Source organism: Trichechus manatus, unplaced genomic scaffold (genome assembly GCF_000243295.1).
Source record: "Trichechus manatus latirostris isolate Lorelei unplaced genomic scaffold, TriManLat1.0 scaffold00015, whole genome shotgun sequence".
In the NCBI taxonomy this organism is placed as follows: Eukaryota; Metazoa; Chordata; class Mammalia; order Sirenia; family Trichechidae; genus Trichechus; species Trichechus manatus.
In genome coordinates, this window is record NW_004443951.1 from 3,870,411 (window position 1) to 3,888,186 (window position 17,776).

The 17,776-nt window shown below is 37.2% G+C and overlaps 1 protein-coding gene across 3 annotated transcripts in view; it reads left to right on the plus strand.

The window, feature by feature from the left end:
• The window catches only part of NRDC (nardilysin convertase), an 88,557-nt gene that overhangs the window by 24,796 nt on the left and 45,985 nt on the right, over window positions 1–17,776 (plus strand). For all 3 annotated transcript variants that reach the window (XR_002823239.1, XM_004371741.2, XM_004371740.2), the window contains 2 exons: window positions 13,411–13,484; window positions 15,693–15,788. Coding sequence is in view for 2 of the 3 variants with exons in the window: in XM_004371741.2 (XP_004371798.1) it covers window positions 13,411–13,484; window positions 15,693–15,788 (170 nt within the window). In the remaining variant the exon portion in view is untranslated. The remainder of the gene's footprint in view (window positions 1–13,410; window positions 13,485–15,692; window positions 15,789–17,776) is intronic.

The following is a 17,776-nucleotide window of genomic DNA, read 5'->3' on the forward strand; positions in this document are numbered from 1 at the left end:
AACAATGGCCAAATAACCAACCACAATGGAAGATTTAGCACTCTTTTTCTCAGTAATTGATAGAACAAGCACACAGAAAATCAGTAAGGACATAGAAGATATGGGCAACAAGATTAAAACATTTTATCTCTTGAACATACATAGAACACTTGTCCAAAACTCCAGACTACACACACTTTCCAAGTGTAATGAAACATTTTTAAAAAATTGACCATATTTTAAGACATAAATTTAGTCTTAAATTTCAAAGCATTGAAGTCAGATAAATTATATTTTCTGATCACAGGATACAGTTAAGCTAGAAATCCATAGCAAAACTGACAACTAGAACATCCCCTTATGTTTGGGAGTTAAGAGATGCATTTTAAGAAATACCTTGGTAAAAGAAGAAAGCCTAATGGAAATTAGAAAATATTTTGAGCTGAGTTATATAAAACAAAAGTTGTGGGAAGCAGATGTAGTAGTACAGCTGTCCCTTGGTATCTGGGGGGATTGGTTCCAGGAACCCCCAGGGATACAAAAATCCAGGGATTCTTAAGTCCCTTATATAAAATGGCGTAGTATTTCCATATAACCTATGCACATCCTCCCGTATACTTTAAATCATTTCTAGATTACTTATAATACCTAATAAAGTGTAAATGCTATGTAAAATAGTTGTTTCATCACAATGGAAGACTTGCTCTGGAAGGTAGCCTTTCCTGTGAGTTTCTTGAGCTCTTCTGGGAACGCTGATACTGTCTTGGCATCTGCTGATATTGATTCTCCCATGATCTTTAAGTTCTTGAGGCTGTAGCGCTTTACAGAGCTAGCCAGCCATCCCTTACTAGCCTTTCACTCCTTCCTCTCGCTCTCCTCAGCCCCCTCACACTTAGCCTTTGAAGGATTACTTTTGCCGCTTAATTGCTTGGATTCGAACTGCCAGCCTTTTGGTTAGCAGTTGTAGCTCTTAACCACTATGCCACCAGGATTTCCAAATTGCTTTTTAGGAGTCATTTTTTCACAGAAACTAAGGTGCACACAACACAACTAGTGAACAAATGAGACATGAGGTGAACAATGCTCCAATGAGTGCTGGAGAGAGACTAAGGATCTGTGAAATGGCAAGAGGCTACAACAGGGCATGCCTGCACATCACTTCATTCGTGTGGATTCAGCAGAGTGCTCAGCACAGCAAATTCAAATTTTGCTTTTTGGAACTTTTTTTTTCTTGAATATTTTCCATCCACACTTGGTTAATTCTGCGGATGCAGAACCCGTGGGTATGGAGGGCTAACTATACTTAGAAGGAAATGAATAACCTTAAATGCATTGTGTTAGAAAAGAAGAATGGCTGGAAATTAACGAATTAATTGTCAGTCTGTAGAAGCCTGAATAAGAACTGCAAAAATATGTGCAAAAGAAGTAGAAGGACATGATAAAAATAAGAGCAAAAATGAATGAAATGAAAAGCAAACTGACACCAGGAATGACGGAATAAAGACCTCTGAAAAACCTGTCCTCTGTAAAAGCAGTAATAACACTGACAAAAAGTGTCAAAATCAACTTTCTCAGAACGTTGGAATTAAAGGTTTGCAACAAACCGAAGAGCATTTATTCAAGAAAAGCAGCTGAATATTTGTTAGAATAATGAGCTTTGTGGATTTTTAGCTTGCTTTATTTCCATCCTGCTTTCTCTAGCTCTGTAGTAGCCTTGACAACCAAGAGTCCCACAACCACAGTGGAAACCAGCAGCTTAGCAGCCTCTAGGGGATGGATAGGTTTGGTGCCCTCTAAAAACAACATTCTTGGAGAATTGTCATTGTTTGACCCATTTGGGGGTTCCCTGAGAATCCCAATTCCCAGGGCTCGCCTTTATTTGAGCTAACTGGGAGGCACCCTCTGCAAAAATCCTTTTACCCAAGGACATTTGTCTAAAACGTTTAAAGGTGGTTGTTTAACTTTGTAGGTGCCTGAGGCAGTGGGTAAGAGTTGGGGCAAACAAAAGAGTAACCAAAAAGCTGAGAAGGAAAAACTGGGAAATGAAATGTCCACAGGGGCTTTGAAAAAGCTCTGACATATTTCTGGGAATATAGACGAACACGTACATGTATAGAGCTGAGCATATGCCCAGAGCCATTTACAGGCTGAGGAAAGGCCAGAGAAGGTCCTTATGTCTTGTCTCTGGCAGACTTCGAGCCTGCAAAAGTAGGATGTGATGGCTAAGGCATAGTTGAAGGCATGTCAAAACATGCTCAGACAGCTCCTTGGCAAAGCTGGGAGACTTAATGATTCCAGGCATTGAAGAAAATCTCTGTGTAGTCTAGTATTACCACTAAGCTAACTGAGCAGAGACTTCAATGGCCACACTCAACAAAGAATACAGACTGTAGTGGATTGAACAGTGTCCCCCCAAAGTTCATGTCCACCCAGAAGCTCAGAATGTGACTGTATTTGGAAATAGGTCTTTGCAGATGTAATAAGTTAAGGATCTTGAGGTAAAGTCCTCCCAGATTTAGGGTGGACCCTAAACCCAGTGACTACTGTTCTTATAAAAAAGAGGAGACGACACATAGAGACAAGGAGAGAAAAAGGCTGTGTGACAACAAAGGCAATGAGTGGAGTCATGCTGTCACAAGCCAAGGAATGCCTGGGGCCACCAGAAGCTGGAAGAATCAAGGAAGGATTCTCTCTAGACCCTCCAGAGAGAGCATGGCCCTGTCAACACCTTGATATTCAAACAAGAAAAACGACAAACAGCAATAACAAGAAACCCTAAGAAGAGGGGAAAATTTCTGATTTCCAGAATTGTCATATGTATTATTTAAAATATCCAGTTTTCAACAAAAAATTATGAGATAAAATATTGCTCATACACAGGAAAAGAAGCAGTGATTAGAAATTATCCCCTGAGGAAGCTCAGATTAATTAGTAGACAGAGACTTCAAATCAAGTATTTCAAAGAACTAAAGGAAACTGTCTAAGGAGTTAAAAGTATGAGTACAGTGTCTCACAAAATTGAGAATATCTGTAAAGAGATAGAAATTATAAAAAACAGCCAAATAGAAATTCTGGAGTTGAAAAGTATAATGATGAAAAACTCAACAGAGCGGTACAACAGCAGATTTAAGTTGGCAGAAAAAGAATCAGTGAACTTGAAGATAAGACAGTTGAGATTAACCAGTTTGAACAGAAAAAAAAATGGAAAAACCAATGATTAGTCTCAGAAACCTACTAGACACCATCCAGTGTACCAGCGTACACATAGAAGAGAAAGGGGCAGAAAGAATACTTGAAGAAACAGTGATGAAAAACTCCACAAATTTGATTTAAAACATTACACGTTTAAGAGGCTTAGCAGACTCTAGATAGGATAAATTCAGAGAGAATTACACCTAGACATATCGTAATCAAACTATCAAAAACCAAAGATAAAGAGATAATCTTGACAGCAGTAAGAGAAGCAATCCATCACATACATGGTAGCCTCATAAGATTAACAGCTGGCTTCTCATCAGAAACCAGATATAAGAAGGCAGTGGGATGACATTCAAAGTGCTGGGGGTAGGGGAAGACTGTCAACCAGAAATTCTGTATACAGCAAAACTATCCTTCAGAAATGAACATGAAATTAAGACATCCCCAGATAAACAAAAGCAGAGAGAATTTGTTGCTAGTCTGTCTGCCCTGCATGAAATACTAAAGAGAGTTCTTCAGGCTGAAATGAAAGGACGCTAACTTGACTTAATATGAAGAAATATAGAACAATGGTAAAGGTAACAGCATAGGTAAATATAAAGGACAGTATAAATATACTTTTTGTGTAAATCTTCTCTCCTGATTTAAAAGACAACTACATAAAGCAATAATTATACACCTGTGTTAAGTTGATGGGCTTATAATGTATAAAGATGTAATAGTTTGTATGACAGTAATAGCACAAAGGAGCGGAAAAGAACAGAGTTATATAGGAACAAAGTTTTTGTGTACTATTGGAATTAAGTTGCTATTAATCTGAACTAGATTTTTATGAATTAAAAATGTTAATTGTAGTCCCCAGGTCAATGACTAAGAAAATAATGCAAATATGTAGTAAAATAAATGACAAGAAAATTAAAATGGTATACTAGAAAGTAACAACAAAGAAAGTAATGTTGGAACAGAGGAACAAAGAGAGACCTAAGACATACAAAAAATAAACAGCAAAATGGCAGACATTAATCCTACCTTGTCATTAATTACATTAAATATAAGTGGAGATAGCCCTACTAGAAGGCAGATATTGGAAGAAGGGATAAAGAAACATGATCCAAGTGTTTACAGTCTATAAGAGACATTTCAGATGCAAGGACACAAATAAATTGTCAAGCAAAGGATGGAAAAATGTATACCATGCAAACAGTAACAAAAGGGAACTGGAATGGCTATACTAATATCAGACAAAATGGACTTTAATATCAGTAGAGACAAAGGAATTTTATGATGATAAAAGGGTCAATCCATTAAGAAGATAGAACAATTATATATGTACCTAACAAATGAGCCTAAAAGACATGAAGCAAATACTGACAGAATTGAAAGAAGTACACAGTTCAGCACTTTCAGTAATGGATAGGATAGAATACTAGACAGATGATCAACAAGAAAACAGAAAACATGAACAACATCTTTAAGCAAATTTGACTTAACAGGTGTCTTAGAACACTTCACTTAAAAACAGCAGTATACACATTCTACTCAAGTGCACATGGAACATTCACTAGGATAGATTACATGTTAGGTCGATAAGTTGAAAAGGATGGAAATCATACAAACTATGTTGTCTGACCACAATGAAATGAAATAAGGAATCCATGATTAGGAAGTTTGGGAAATTCACAAATATGTAGAAATTAAACAACACCCTCCTAAATAACCAGTAAGTCTAAGAAGAAATTACAAGGAATATTAGAAAATAATTTGAGATGAATGAAAAATGAAAAAATATACCAAAAATTAATGAGATACGGTTGAAAATGGTTCTTAGAGGGTGATTTATAGCTGTTAATGTTCAGATACATCAATTCTTCTGTCTTTTTTTTACTTACCCAACTTTTAAAAAACTAGGGACCCAGAATAACCAAAATGATTTAGAAAAGGAACAAAGTGGGAGGATTCAAACTTCCTTGTTCAATACTTATTAAAAGCCACAGTAATCAAGATAATGTGGTACTGGTATAAGAATAGACATACAGATCAGTGAAATAGAATTGAAACTCCAGAAATAAACTGTTAAATTTATAGTCAGTTGCAAGGGTTCCAAGACAATTTAATGGGAAAAGAATAGTTTTTCAACAAATGGTGCTGGAACAAATGGATATTCACATGCAAAAGAATAAATTTGGATCCCTTTCTCATACTGTATACAAAAATTAACTCAGAAAAACAAGATAAGTTGGACTTCATTAAAATTAAAAATGTTTGTATTTCAAGAGAGTGTATAAAGAAAGGAAGGGACAACTCACAGAATGAAAGAAAATACTTGAAAATCATATATTTGATAAAGGACTAGTATCCAAAAATACAAAGAACTCTCATAGCTCAACAGTAAAAAGACAACTCAATTTAAAAAAAAGGACAAGGAATTTGAATAGCCATTTCTCCAAAGGAGATGTGCAAATGGCCAATAATCACATGAAAAAGATGCTCAGCATCATTAGTTGTTGCTGTTGTTAGCTGCTGTTTGAGTTGAACCTCACTCCTGGCGACCTTATGTATAACAGACCAAAACAGTGCCTGGTCATTGCCAGCATGTTTGAGTCCATCATTGCAGCTATTGTGCCAGTCTATCCCATTGAAGGTTTCCCATGCGCTTGTTAGTCCTCTGCTTCACCAAACATGATGTCGTCCTCCAGCATTTGATCCCTCCTGATGATGTGTCCAAAGCAGGCGGGTTGGACAGTGTTCTGTTGTGATTCACAAGGTTTTCATTGGCTAATTTTCAGAAGCAAATCACCAGGACTTTCTTCCTAGTCTGTCTTAGTCTGGAAGTTCCACTGAAACCTGCCCATCATGGGTGACCCTGCTGGTATGTGAAATACTCGTGGAATAGCTTTCAGCATCATTGCAACACGAAAGCCAAAACCGACAAACTGACAGACGGGCAGTGGCATTAGTCACTGGGGAATTGCAAATCAAAGCTACAGTTAGATACCGTTTCATACCCACTTCCAAAACAGGAACAATAACAATTGGTGGCAAGAATGTGGAGAAATTGTAACCCTGAACATTGCTGGTGGGAATGAAAAATGGTACAGCCACTGCAGAAAACAGTTTGGTAGTCCCTCAAAAAGTTGAATAGAGTTACTGTGTGACCCAGAATTTCCATTCTTAGTTATATACCCTAGAAAACTGAAAACATATCCACACAAAACTTGTACACAAATGCTCATAGCAGCATTATTCATAACAGCCAAAAAGTGGCAACATCCCAGATATCCTTCAGTTGTCAAATGTATAAATACAATGTGGTATATCCATACAATGGAATATTCTTCATCCATAAAAAGTAAAGTTCTGAGACGTGCTACAGTATGAATGGAAGTTGCAAAAGAAGCCGTGCTAAAAGGGCTCCATATTGTATGATTTCATTCATATGAAATGACCAGAATGGTAATTAGAGACAGAAAGTAGATTAGTGGTTGCCAGGGACTTGGGGGGAGAAGAATGGGGGGTAACTGCTAATTGGTACGGAGCTTCTTTTCGGGGAGATGAAAATAATCTGAAGTTAGATAGATAGTAGTGATGCTTGCACAACAGTGTGCACTGTAAAAGAGTGCCTTTTATGATATGTGAATTGTACCGCAGTGTAAAAAAATAAACATGATGGAGAGTTTCAAGAAAACTAAATGTTGGTTCTTTGCAAAAACTGATAAAATAGGTCAGTCTTTCAAGAGACCCATCAAGAGAATGGCCACTATAACTTCTGATCTTGTAGATATTGAAAATGTAATAAGGTACTTTAAATAACTTATACCAATAAATGAAAAAATTCTATCAAGTTCATAAATTCTAAGATGTATAATTTATAAGAACTGGTACAAGAAGAAATAATAATACAGGTTGAATAGTCTTATAACTGTTAAAGAAATAAGTGAGTAATGAAAAAAAACTCACAAATAAACTTTTAGATAGCTTAACACACGAGTTCTATTAAAAGATGAAATAATTCCTCCCTTATTTATAGAAGTAGTGTGACCTTGATATAAGAAAGTGTAATAGTAGATAAATTTGTAGGTCTGACTGATATAGGATAGTATATCAGTACTGAGTTGGATTCATCCTAGTGCTCCAGGGTATAGTTAACATTAGAAAATCAGTTAATGCAGTTGATCGCATTATCAGATTGAAGGGGAAAAGCCATATTATCTCAATATATGTAGAAAAGTTATATGAAGAAATTCAGTATTTTGTTAAGGACACTCTTAGCAAACTGAGAGCTAAAGCACATTTCTTAATCTGATAATTGCTACTTATATATATAAAAAAAATCCTTATTGGTGAAACATTGAAAGCTGTCCATTTGAGATCAAGAATGAAACAGATGGAGGCTGTCATTGCTTCTGTTCATCTTCATGGTCCTCACCAGTTTATTTAGGCAAGGGAAAAAAAAAGCAAAATACAAAACTCATTATTAGTGCATGAAATGATTGTGAACACAATAACTCCATAGTTATCTACAGGTAAATTATTAACATTAGCAAGACAGTTTTGTAAAATAGCTTGACATAAAATAAATTAGAAAAATAGTATTTCTACATAGCAGCAACACTTAGAAATTGAAATGCAGAAAAAAAAAATTACAATAGTATTAAAATAAGCAAGCACCCAGGAATCATTCTAGAAACGATGTATAAGATCTCTTTATGGGGAAAATATTAAAACCTTATTGAGAGATATTAAAGAAGACATAAATAAATAGAAATACTGTGTTCGGGGAGTGGAAGCCTCATTATTTCAGTGATGTCAATTTGCTCCATTTATTTATAGATTAAGGGCTATTCAAACCATAATCTCAGAATATTTATTTATTTTTACATAAACTATTTCTAAAATTTATAAGGAAATGCAAAGGGTAGAGAATAGCCAGGATACTTTGGGAGAGGAAAAAGAACAAGGTGGCACAACTTGATCTACTAGATATTAAGATAGGTTTTGTAATTATGACATTGTGGTATTAGCATAGGGCTAAGCAAAGAGAATTTTGCAAGACCAACAACTTATTCATTGCAGGTAACCTTTTTTTACCAGCATAAAAGGCGACTATATATGTGGACCTTGCCAGGTGGAATACACAGGAATGATACAGACTACATCTGTGGATGATGGAAAAGCTCGATGTCATCAGTCAGAACAAGGCCAGGGGTGGATTGCAGAATAGACCATTAATTGCTCATATGCAAATTCAGGCTGAAGCTGAAAAAAATTAAAATAAGTCCATGAAAGCCAAAATACAACCTTGAGTATTTTCCACCTGAATTTGGAGACCTTCTAAAGAATAGATTTGATGCATCAAACACTAATGACCAAAGACCAGACGAGTTGTGGGAAGACATCAAGGACATCCTACATAAAGAAAGCAAGAGGTCATTAAAAAGACGGGAAAGAAAGAAAAGACCAAAATGGATGTCAGAAGAGACTCTGAAACTTGCTCTTGAACATAGAGTAGCTAAAACGAATGGAAGAAAGCAAAAGAGCCGAACAGAAGATTTCAAAGGTCGGCTCAAGAAGACAAAATATTGTAATTAAATGTGCAAAGAGCTGGCGATAGAAAACCAAAAGGGAAGAACATGCTCAGCATTTCTCAAGCTGAAGAAACTGAAGAAAGTAACTCATGCCTCCAGTTGCAATATTGAAGGATTCTATGGGCAAAATATTGAATGACGCAGGAAGCAGCAAAAGAAGATGGAAGGAATACACAGTCACTGTACCAAAAAGAATTGGTTAATGTTCAGCCATTTCAGGAGGTAGCAGATGATCAAGAACTGATGGTACTGAGGGAAGAAGTCCAAACTGCACTGAAGTCATTGGCAAAAACAAGGCTCCAGGAATTGTAGGAATACCAATTGAGATGTTTCAACAAATGTATGCAGCACTGGAAGTGCTCGCTCACCTATGCGAAGAAATTTGGAAGACAGCTACCTGGCCAACTGACTGGAAAAGATTCATATTTGTGCCCACACCAAAGAAAGGTGATCCAACAGAATGTGGAAATTATCAAACAATATCACTAATATCCCATGCAAGTAAAATTTTGCTGAAGATAATTCAAAAGCTTTTGTAGCAGTACATAGACAGGGAACTGCCAGAAATTCAAGCCAGATTCAGAAGAGGACGTGGAACGAGGGATATCATTGCTGATGTCAGATGGGTCCTGGCTGAAAGCAGAGAATACCAGAAAGATGTTTATCTATGTTTCATTGACTATGCAAAGGCATTTGACTGTGTGGATTGTAACAAATTATGGGTAACATTGCAAAGAATAGGAATTCCAGAACACTTAATTGTGCTCACGAGGAACCTGTACATAGACCAAGAGGCAGTCATTCAAACAGAACAAGGGGATACTGTGCAGTTTAAAGTCAGGAAAGGTGTGCGTCAGGGTTGTATCCTTTCACCATGCTTATTAAATTTGTACGCTGAGCAAATAATCCAAGAAGCTGGACTATATGAAGAAGAAGGGGGGCATCAGCATTGGAGGAAGACTCATTAATAACCTGTGATGTGCAGTTGACACAACCTTGCTTGTTGAAAGCAAAGAGGACTTGAGGCACTTACTGATGAAGATTAAAGACTACAGCCTTTCGTATGGATTACACCTCAACATAAAGAAAAGAAAAATGTTTACAACTGGACTAATAAGCAACATCATAATAAATGGAAAAAATATTGAAGTTGTCAAGGATTTCATTTTATTGGATCCACAATCAACACCCATGGAAGCAGTAGTCAAGAAGTCAAGCAACATATTGCATTGGGCGAATCTACTGCAAAAGACTTCTTTAAAGTGTTGAAAAGCAAAGATGTCACTTTGAGGACTAAGGTAAGCCCTGACCCAAGCCATGATATTTTCAATCACCTCGTATGCATGCAAACCTGAACTATGAATAAGGAAGACTGAAGAAGAATTGATGCATTTGAATTATGGTTTTGGCAAAGAATATTGAATATACCATGGACTGCCAGAAGAACAAACAGGTCTGTCTTGGAAGACGTACAGCCATAGGCTTTTTGGAAGCGAGGATGGTGAGACTTCATCTCACGTACTTTGGACATGTTATCAGTAGGAACCAGTCCCTGGAGAAGTACATCATGCTTGTTAAGGTAGAGGTCAGTGAAAAAGAGGAAGACCCTCGACGAGATGGATTGACACAGTGGCTGCAACGATGGGCTCAAGCATAGCAGTGATTGTGAGGATGGCGCAGAACCGGGCAGTGTTCCGTTCTTTTATAATAGCTGTGAGTCAGAACTGACTAGATGGCACGTAACAACAACAACAAAGAGACTGATGGAGTAGAATAGAGTTCCTGAAAGTAGACCAACACATATGTGAACACTTACTTGATCTTTGACAAGTGTCTCTGCCGAACAGTGGAGAGAGCACTGTTGTTAAGAAATGGTACTAGGACAATTGGGCTTCCTTCAGGACAAAAACAGAATTGCCTCCCTATCTTACAACATATACAAAAAATCAATTTTAGGTGGGCCATGAAGTGAAAGGCACAACTATAAAAGTTTAAGAGATAAGAGTTTTCTATGTCAGCACATGTAAAGATTCATCTAAGAAAATGCAAAAAGCCTAAAGCATAAAGGAAAATTTGATAGTACATCAAGTTCATCAAAAGACACCTTAAAAAGAGTGAAAAAAAAAGTGTAAAGTAGAAATATGTATTTGCAACACATAACTAAGGGCTTATATTTAGAATATATGAACAATAAGAAAATATATAAACCAATAGAAAAAGACTTGAACAGGCATTTTACAAAAGAAGAAATTTAAACGTTTGATAAGTCTATGAAATTGTGCTCAGCCTCATTATTAATCAAGAAAATATAAATTAAAACCATTATAAGATTTAACGATGTTCCTACAAGTTGCAGAAAATTTTAAAGTCTGACAAAACCAAATAAGATTGAGGGGGAATGGAGGAATTGGAACTGCTGATGCAATTTTAAATTGGTGTAGTCACTTTGGAAAAGTTTAGTATTATGTAGTAATGTTGAACATATGCATGCATATGCAATTAACCTAGCAGTTTCTTTTGTATAGATAAATAGTTAGGCCTGTGCACATGTGCCCAAGACACATGTATATGAATGTTTATGGCAGCAACGTTTGTAATAGTCCAAACCCAGAAATAGCCCAAATGTCCATTAGCAGTACAATGGATGAATAAATTTGTGCCGTTGAATATTATACAGCAATGAATATAAATGAGCCACAATCACAGGTAATGTCATGGTTAAATACTACAAACAATGTTGAATTAATCAAATATGAAAGAATATGTAAAGTATATTTCCATTTATATAAAGTTCAAAACCAAAACTATGTTGTTTAGAGCATATATTCTCAACAGAGGTGATATTGTCTTCTTTGTTGTCAAAACCTGATTGGGGGGAGGTTAAAAAATGGTAGATGTTACAATTGTTTGTGGCCCTTCAAAGCTAAACACTACCTGACAAAATTGTTATTGCTTAGTGTCTAGTTTCTCTTTCAGTTTTCTTCGGTCTCAGAGCACCATTTACACTGACATTGAGTTCAGGAAAGAGATACAAAATGTCTGCAAGATCAATCTTACAAAACTATAGTTTATAGATTGTTGTGATTGGAAGACTTTCAATTGATTGCTTGATCTAGAAGTCATTGAGAGAGGCATTCTGCATGAGGCTATTAGGTGCCGTCGGCTGCCTTGTGGATGTTGTTTATGTTTGATCCTTGGTGCTTTTGTGTGCAACTTGAGTTTTGAGAATTAAATAAAAATACTGTAGTTTCTATTTTATTTTTTAATTTAATGAAAGTTACTCAGTCCATCATTAATTATATCAGGTGCTGAAAAAAAAGTCAATACCTGTATGACTATCTAGCAGCTAGTTAAAAGTTATCTTCTCATGTCAAGCAAAAGTTAAATGTTGTTAGTTGCCATCCAGTTGATTCCGACTCATGGCAGTCCTGTGTGTGCAGAGTAGAACTTCTCTGTAGGCTTTTAAGGCTGTGACGTTTCAGAAGCAGATCAGCAGGCCTGTCTTCGGAGGCCTCTCTGCATGGGTTCAAAGTGGCAACCTTTCAACTAATAGTTGAGTGCTCAACCATTTATGCCACCCAGGGACTCCTGTACCTTTACTGGTGTCATAGAAACTTCATTTGAGAATACCTCACATTCTGATAGTTCACTGAGCTGCCCCACTAACCATAATCCACAGAAATAAGATGCATTAGATACATAGGAAAAGAAAACGAGTCAAACAGTATATGCCCAGACATGCAAAATATCACAGCATTGTTCACTGGAAATTAGTTTTTCAGTTATTTTACTTTTGCTAGAAAAATAACAGTTTTGGATGATATTTTAAAAATTTGATTGCATTGCTGTGATTACTATTATGTATTTATATAAATGAATACTTCGCCTATGTGATATGATGCATCACAATTTATAACAAATTATAATGAAATTACACAGCAAATATAGTTACAAAGTTGAATGTTAATAGTTTCAACATTTTTAACAACTAAAATTTTTATTTAGTTACTTGTAACCCTGCACCGAATAAAAACTAAGCTTTATGCCTTGTTTTATATATAAACGCACATATACGCATCCAGTATATAAACAGTATATCTCTAGTATAATTTCATGGGGGCAAGTAGGAAAAAGTGTCTGAAAAGGCTCCTTAGGGAGCAATAGTGGGGAAAAAAAAAGACTGAGAAACAAATGATCTAGAAATACATACACAGGTGGTAAAACTATAAAGAAAGTAGAGAAGTGAATTACTGTAACATTAAAGGTAGTAGTTAACTCTGAGAGTAGAGTGGAGGCTATGATTTTAAAGGATCACATGGCTGAAGGGTGCTTCTAGGGTACTGACAATTGTCTATTGCTTGACCTGGGTGGTGGCCGCACAAGTATTTGCTTTGTTGTTATGCATTAGTGTGTATGTTATGTTTTATATATTTTTCTGTATGTATAGTCACAATAAAAAGGTTAAAATAGTTCGTAGATTTTAGTTTAAAATATAGAAATACTAGATATTGTTTAGATTTTACATAGGCATGATTGTGAACTAAATCTCAAACTCAGTAAAATTTCTTAATTAAAAAAAATAGATGTTGATTGATGAAAATCTTTTACTGAGCAAAAACAGATACGCCAGTTGTTTGTTTCTGCTTAGGTGGGCCCAATTCTTCATCCATCCACTAATGATCAGAGATGCAATTGACCGTGAAGTTGAAGCTGTTGATAGTGGTAAGAGAAGTGCTTTATGTCTTACCATAATTTTACCATCATTGAATTTTATTTAGTACATTTATTATTCTTTCTCAGTAGACCATTTAATCTTTATATCATAGAGGGCTGAATTGAACTGGATGTGTCATATTTATTGCTGAAGTCATTAAATGTCTAACTTATAAAGTCATTAAATGTCTAACTTATGAAGTCATTAAATGTCTAATTGAAATAAGTCAAAAGGATGGTAAATTATAGTTTTTTCAACCTCTGTTTTTTGAGGGTTCTACCATAGTGGCCTGTCTTTTGCAGGACATGAGTCTAATTCTTAAAGCTAATAGTAGGTGTTAAAACTTGATAAGTTCACTTATTGTTTTTGCGTGAAGAGACATTTTCCCGGAGACTTCATTAAGTACTATCTGGATAATTTATATAGCTTACCTTTTGTGACCTATGTGTGCAGTTGCTTCATGGCTTGAATGTTGTTAGGTCTGAAAATCATTGTGGTATATTTATAGATAAAGAAACTAAATCCCTGAGCAGAAAATTCATTTAATTCTACTTTGTGACTGTTTCTTTTATCTTTGGGATTTAAAGAATGAAGATCATAAGGAAAACTGTATGCTTGTTTAGGGTGAGGCTTCATTATAGAGCTGTACTACAAGTATTTCTTAATTATAGAGTGCTGATAAATAGCATCACTGTAGATTGGCCTTGCTTGCCTTGTTTTAGCATTAGAGGCATGTAATCCTAGACTTGGGAGAATTTCAGTTCACATAGATTAGGCTTAGCTTGCAGCAACTGAAGAGGCAAAATACCTGTATTTGTTCCTCCTTTTGTAGTATTTTGCTTCTCAACTGGATTCAGTGTCTAGTACTAATAATGATGTAACGCATTCGCTAGGCTGAGTAAGCTGTAGATACCTAGAAAGAGCCGTCTGTCTGGAAGTCAACAGACCTGTGTTGTATTTATAGAAATGTCACTAACTTAGGCCCTCAATTTTTGTAAAAGGGAATGAGATGATGTTAGGTTCCTCCTAGGTCTACTAGTTCCTTGAAGTCAAGGACAGTGTTTTCTTTAGTTTTGTTACTTGCCTACCACAGTGTCTGTTTTATCATAGACCCAGGTAAATATTTGTTAAATGGGTGAAAGAACAAAAAAACTATGGAAATATCTGAAAGCCCTTTCAAGTTTTTTTTAATGTGTCATTTTTATTTTGGCAAAATTTATATAAAATTTGCCATTTTAACTGCTTTTAAGTGTACAATTTTGTGGTGTTAATTATATTCATAATATTATACAGCCATCACCACTATCGATTTTCAGAAATTTTTCATTACCTCAAACAGAAACTGTGTAACCGTTAAGCAATAATCCAGTTCACCCTTTTCCCCAGCCCCTGGTAACCTCTAATCTACTATTTGTCTCTATGGATTTACTTATTCTGGGCATTTCATATAAGTGGAATCATATGATATTTGTCTTTTTGTGCCTGGCTTATTTCATTTAGTATGTTTTTAAGATTCATCCATGTTGTAGCATGTATCAGAACTTCATTCCATTTTATGGATGCAAATATTTCATTGTGTTTATATACCACATTTTGTTTATCCATTCATCTGCTGTTGGACACTTGGGTTGTTTCCACCTTTTGGCTGTTGTGAATAGTGCTGCAATGAACATGTGTCTGCCTGTGTCAGTGCTTTCAAGTCTCTTGGGTATATAAAATTTCCCTAGGAGTAGAATTTCTTGGTCATATGGTAGTTCTATGTTTAACTTTTTGAGGAACTGCCATATTTTGTACAACGGCAAAGCTCTTGTTCTTTGCCATCATATTTTAATACCAACATAGTTGGCTTTGGAGGAAATTTAAACAAAGTATATGGCAGAGTTCCCAGATATAAGAAATTTGATTTAATATATATTAGCACTTTCATTCATTAAGTCTTGGACATAGTATACTGGAGCCAAAACCTTAAGACCATTAACTGCTTTGTTTCAGTTGAAAGATAAGAGGGAACCACTAGAAGATGAATTTTCTTACCCAAAGATATATACAATTTGTTAAGTCATAGAGCTAACCCTAGATCAAGTTCCCCATTTCAGCCTTACAACATGTTTCACAAAGTTAATTTTTATTACTTTCTTGCTTTCAGTATTGTAAGCCTGAATTTCCAGCAGATGCTGAATTTCATTTTATTAAAAGTGTTCCTTTAAAATTGACAGAATATCAACTTGCGAGACCTTCTGATGCAAACAGAAAAGAAATGTTGTTTGGAAGCCTTGCTAGACCTGGACATCCTATGGGGAAATTTTTTTGGGGTAAGATACTACATAATTCATCTTACTTCATATTTCCTAGATAGGGATTGCAATGGGCACATCTGCTGCAAAACACCTCTTTAAACTATTAAAATAAGAACTAAGGTGCGCCTGACCCAAGTCATGGTATTTTCAGTCTCCTCGTATGCATGTGAAAGCTAGACAGTAAATAAGGGAGACCAAAGAAGAATTGATGCATTTGAATTATGGTATTGGCGAAGAATATTGAGTGGACTGCCAGAAGAATGAACAAATCTGTCCTGGAAGAAGTACAGCCAGAATGTTCCTTAGAACCGAGGATGGCGAGACTTCATCTCACATGCTTTGGACATGTTATCAGGAGGGATCTGTCCCTAGAGAAGGACATCACGCTTGGTAAACTAGAGGGTCAGTGGAAAAGAGGAAGACCCACGACAAAATGGATCGACACAGTGGCTGTAATAATGGACTTAAACATAGCAACAATTGTGAGGATGGTGCAGGACCAGGCAGTGTTTCCTTCTGTTGTACAGAGCGTCGTTATGAGTCGGAACCAACTCGATAGCACCTAAAAACAACAAGAAGTTAGGAAGATTGAGAATTTAGATAGTTGATAAAGAGGGGAGGCGGGGCAGAGATGGCAGACTAGTCAGGCGCTTCTGGTGGACCCTCTTAAACAAAGACCCGAAAAAACGAGTTGATTATATATGGCAGTCTGGGAGCCCTTAAGATCAAAGGCAGAGTAGAGGAACTGGACTGAGAGGCAGGGGGAGGGAGAGACGGTTCAGAAGCGGCAAGGAGTTGCCAGACCTGACCCAGCGAGAGCCTGAGCCCGTCAGGCCTGATGAGCTCGGGGGCAAGCAGTGAGGCAGGCAAGCGGTGGTGCTTGGAAGGCGCGTTTTCTGCACTGGGAGAGAGCCAGCGCCAGAGAGTCTACATGGCCACCCAGAACCAGTGAGAAGCAGCCCTGGATCAGCGAAAGATAAGTAATTCTGTACGGCCTACCGTGTGGACCAAAAACACCCCTTTTAGGGGAAAACCTCCCTCCCATTTACCTCCCTGCTCCCTGCTCTGCACTGGGTCCTGGACTGACTTCAGCAATTGCCAAGTCCCCTGGGCCGGAAGTAGGATCCGTCACACGCCCGGAGCCATTCTCCCTGCCTAGGAGAGTGAACAAATTAACAAACAGGAAAAAATAAACTGCCAGCTCCCCTAAGCCAGGAACCCAGAATAGGCACAGCTCCTTTGCCTAGGCATAGGCATAAGTGATCCATGGACTTGGAGTGCCTTTCCCCCTGCATAGACTTGTGTGGGCCCATCTCAGCAGCATAGGCCCTCATTACCACAGTACAACGGTATATATCGGAAGTCTAACTTCAATTGTTTCAGCTATGAAGTGGCAGGTTCTTCACATTTGACACTGCTCTGCCCATTAAGCATGGTCTTCACCTACCCACATCAGAGGCCTGAAGACTGGTGGCTCCACCCACGCCACCTAGCCACCTGTGATAGGGGCCCGTGAATAAGAGGTGCCCCCCAGTCCTTAAGCCAACAGCATTAGGTGCTCATAGTCCAGCTGCAAAACCCACCCGTCTGCGTGCTCTACGGAACAGGGACACGCCTTCCTGCTGGACACTTGGGGGTGGCCGTCAGCCCCCTGCCTTGCCCAGAGTGTGTCCCCTGCTGCAGCTAGATGTCTGTGCCTACATCAATCACCCATGCCTGTCTATACTGTAAGTGACAGCCTATATCTCACACTTGGTGGTTTTCTACCTGGGCACCTGAGCTGAATCCATACAGGAGGAGTGGGCGAACTCCTGAGCTCACATACCTAGTAACAGATCTAACCACCTGGTGACAGGATATTAGAGCTTCAAAGCTGCCAATAATCAAACTAGCTCATACGAGCAGCCTATTTGGGCATATCAAAACAAAATGAGAAGCTAGGACACAGTAAGCAAATATAAAATAAATAAATATAATAACTTATTGGTGGCTCGGAGACAACA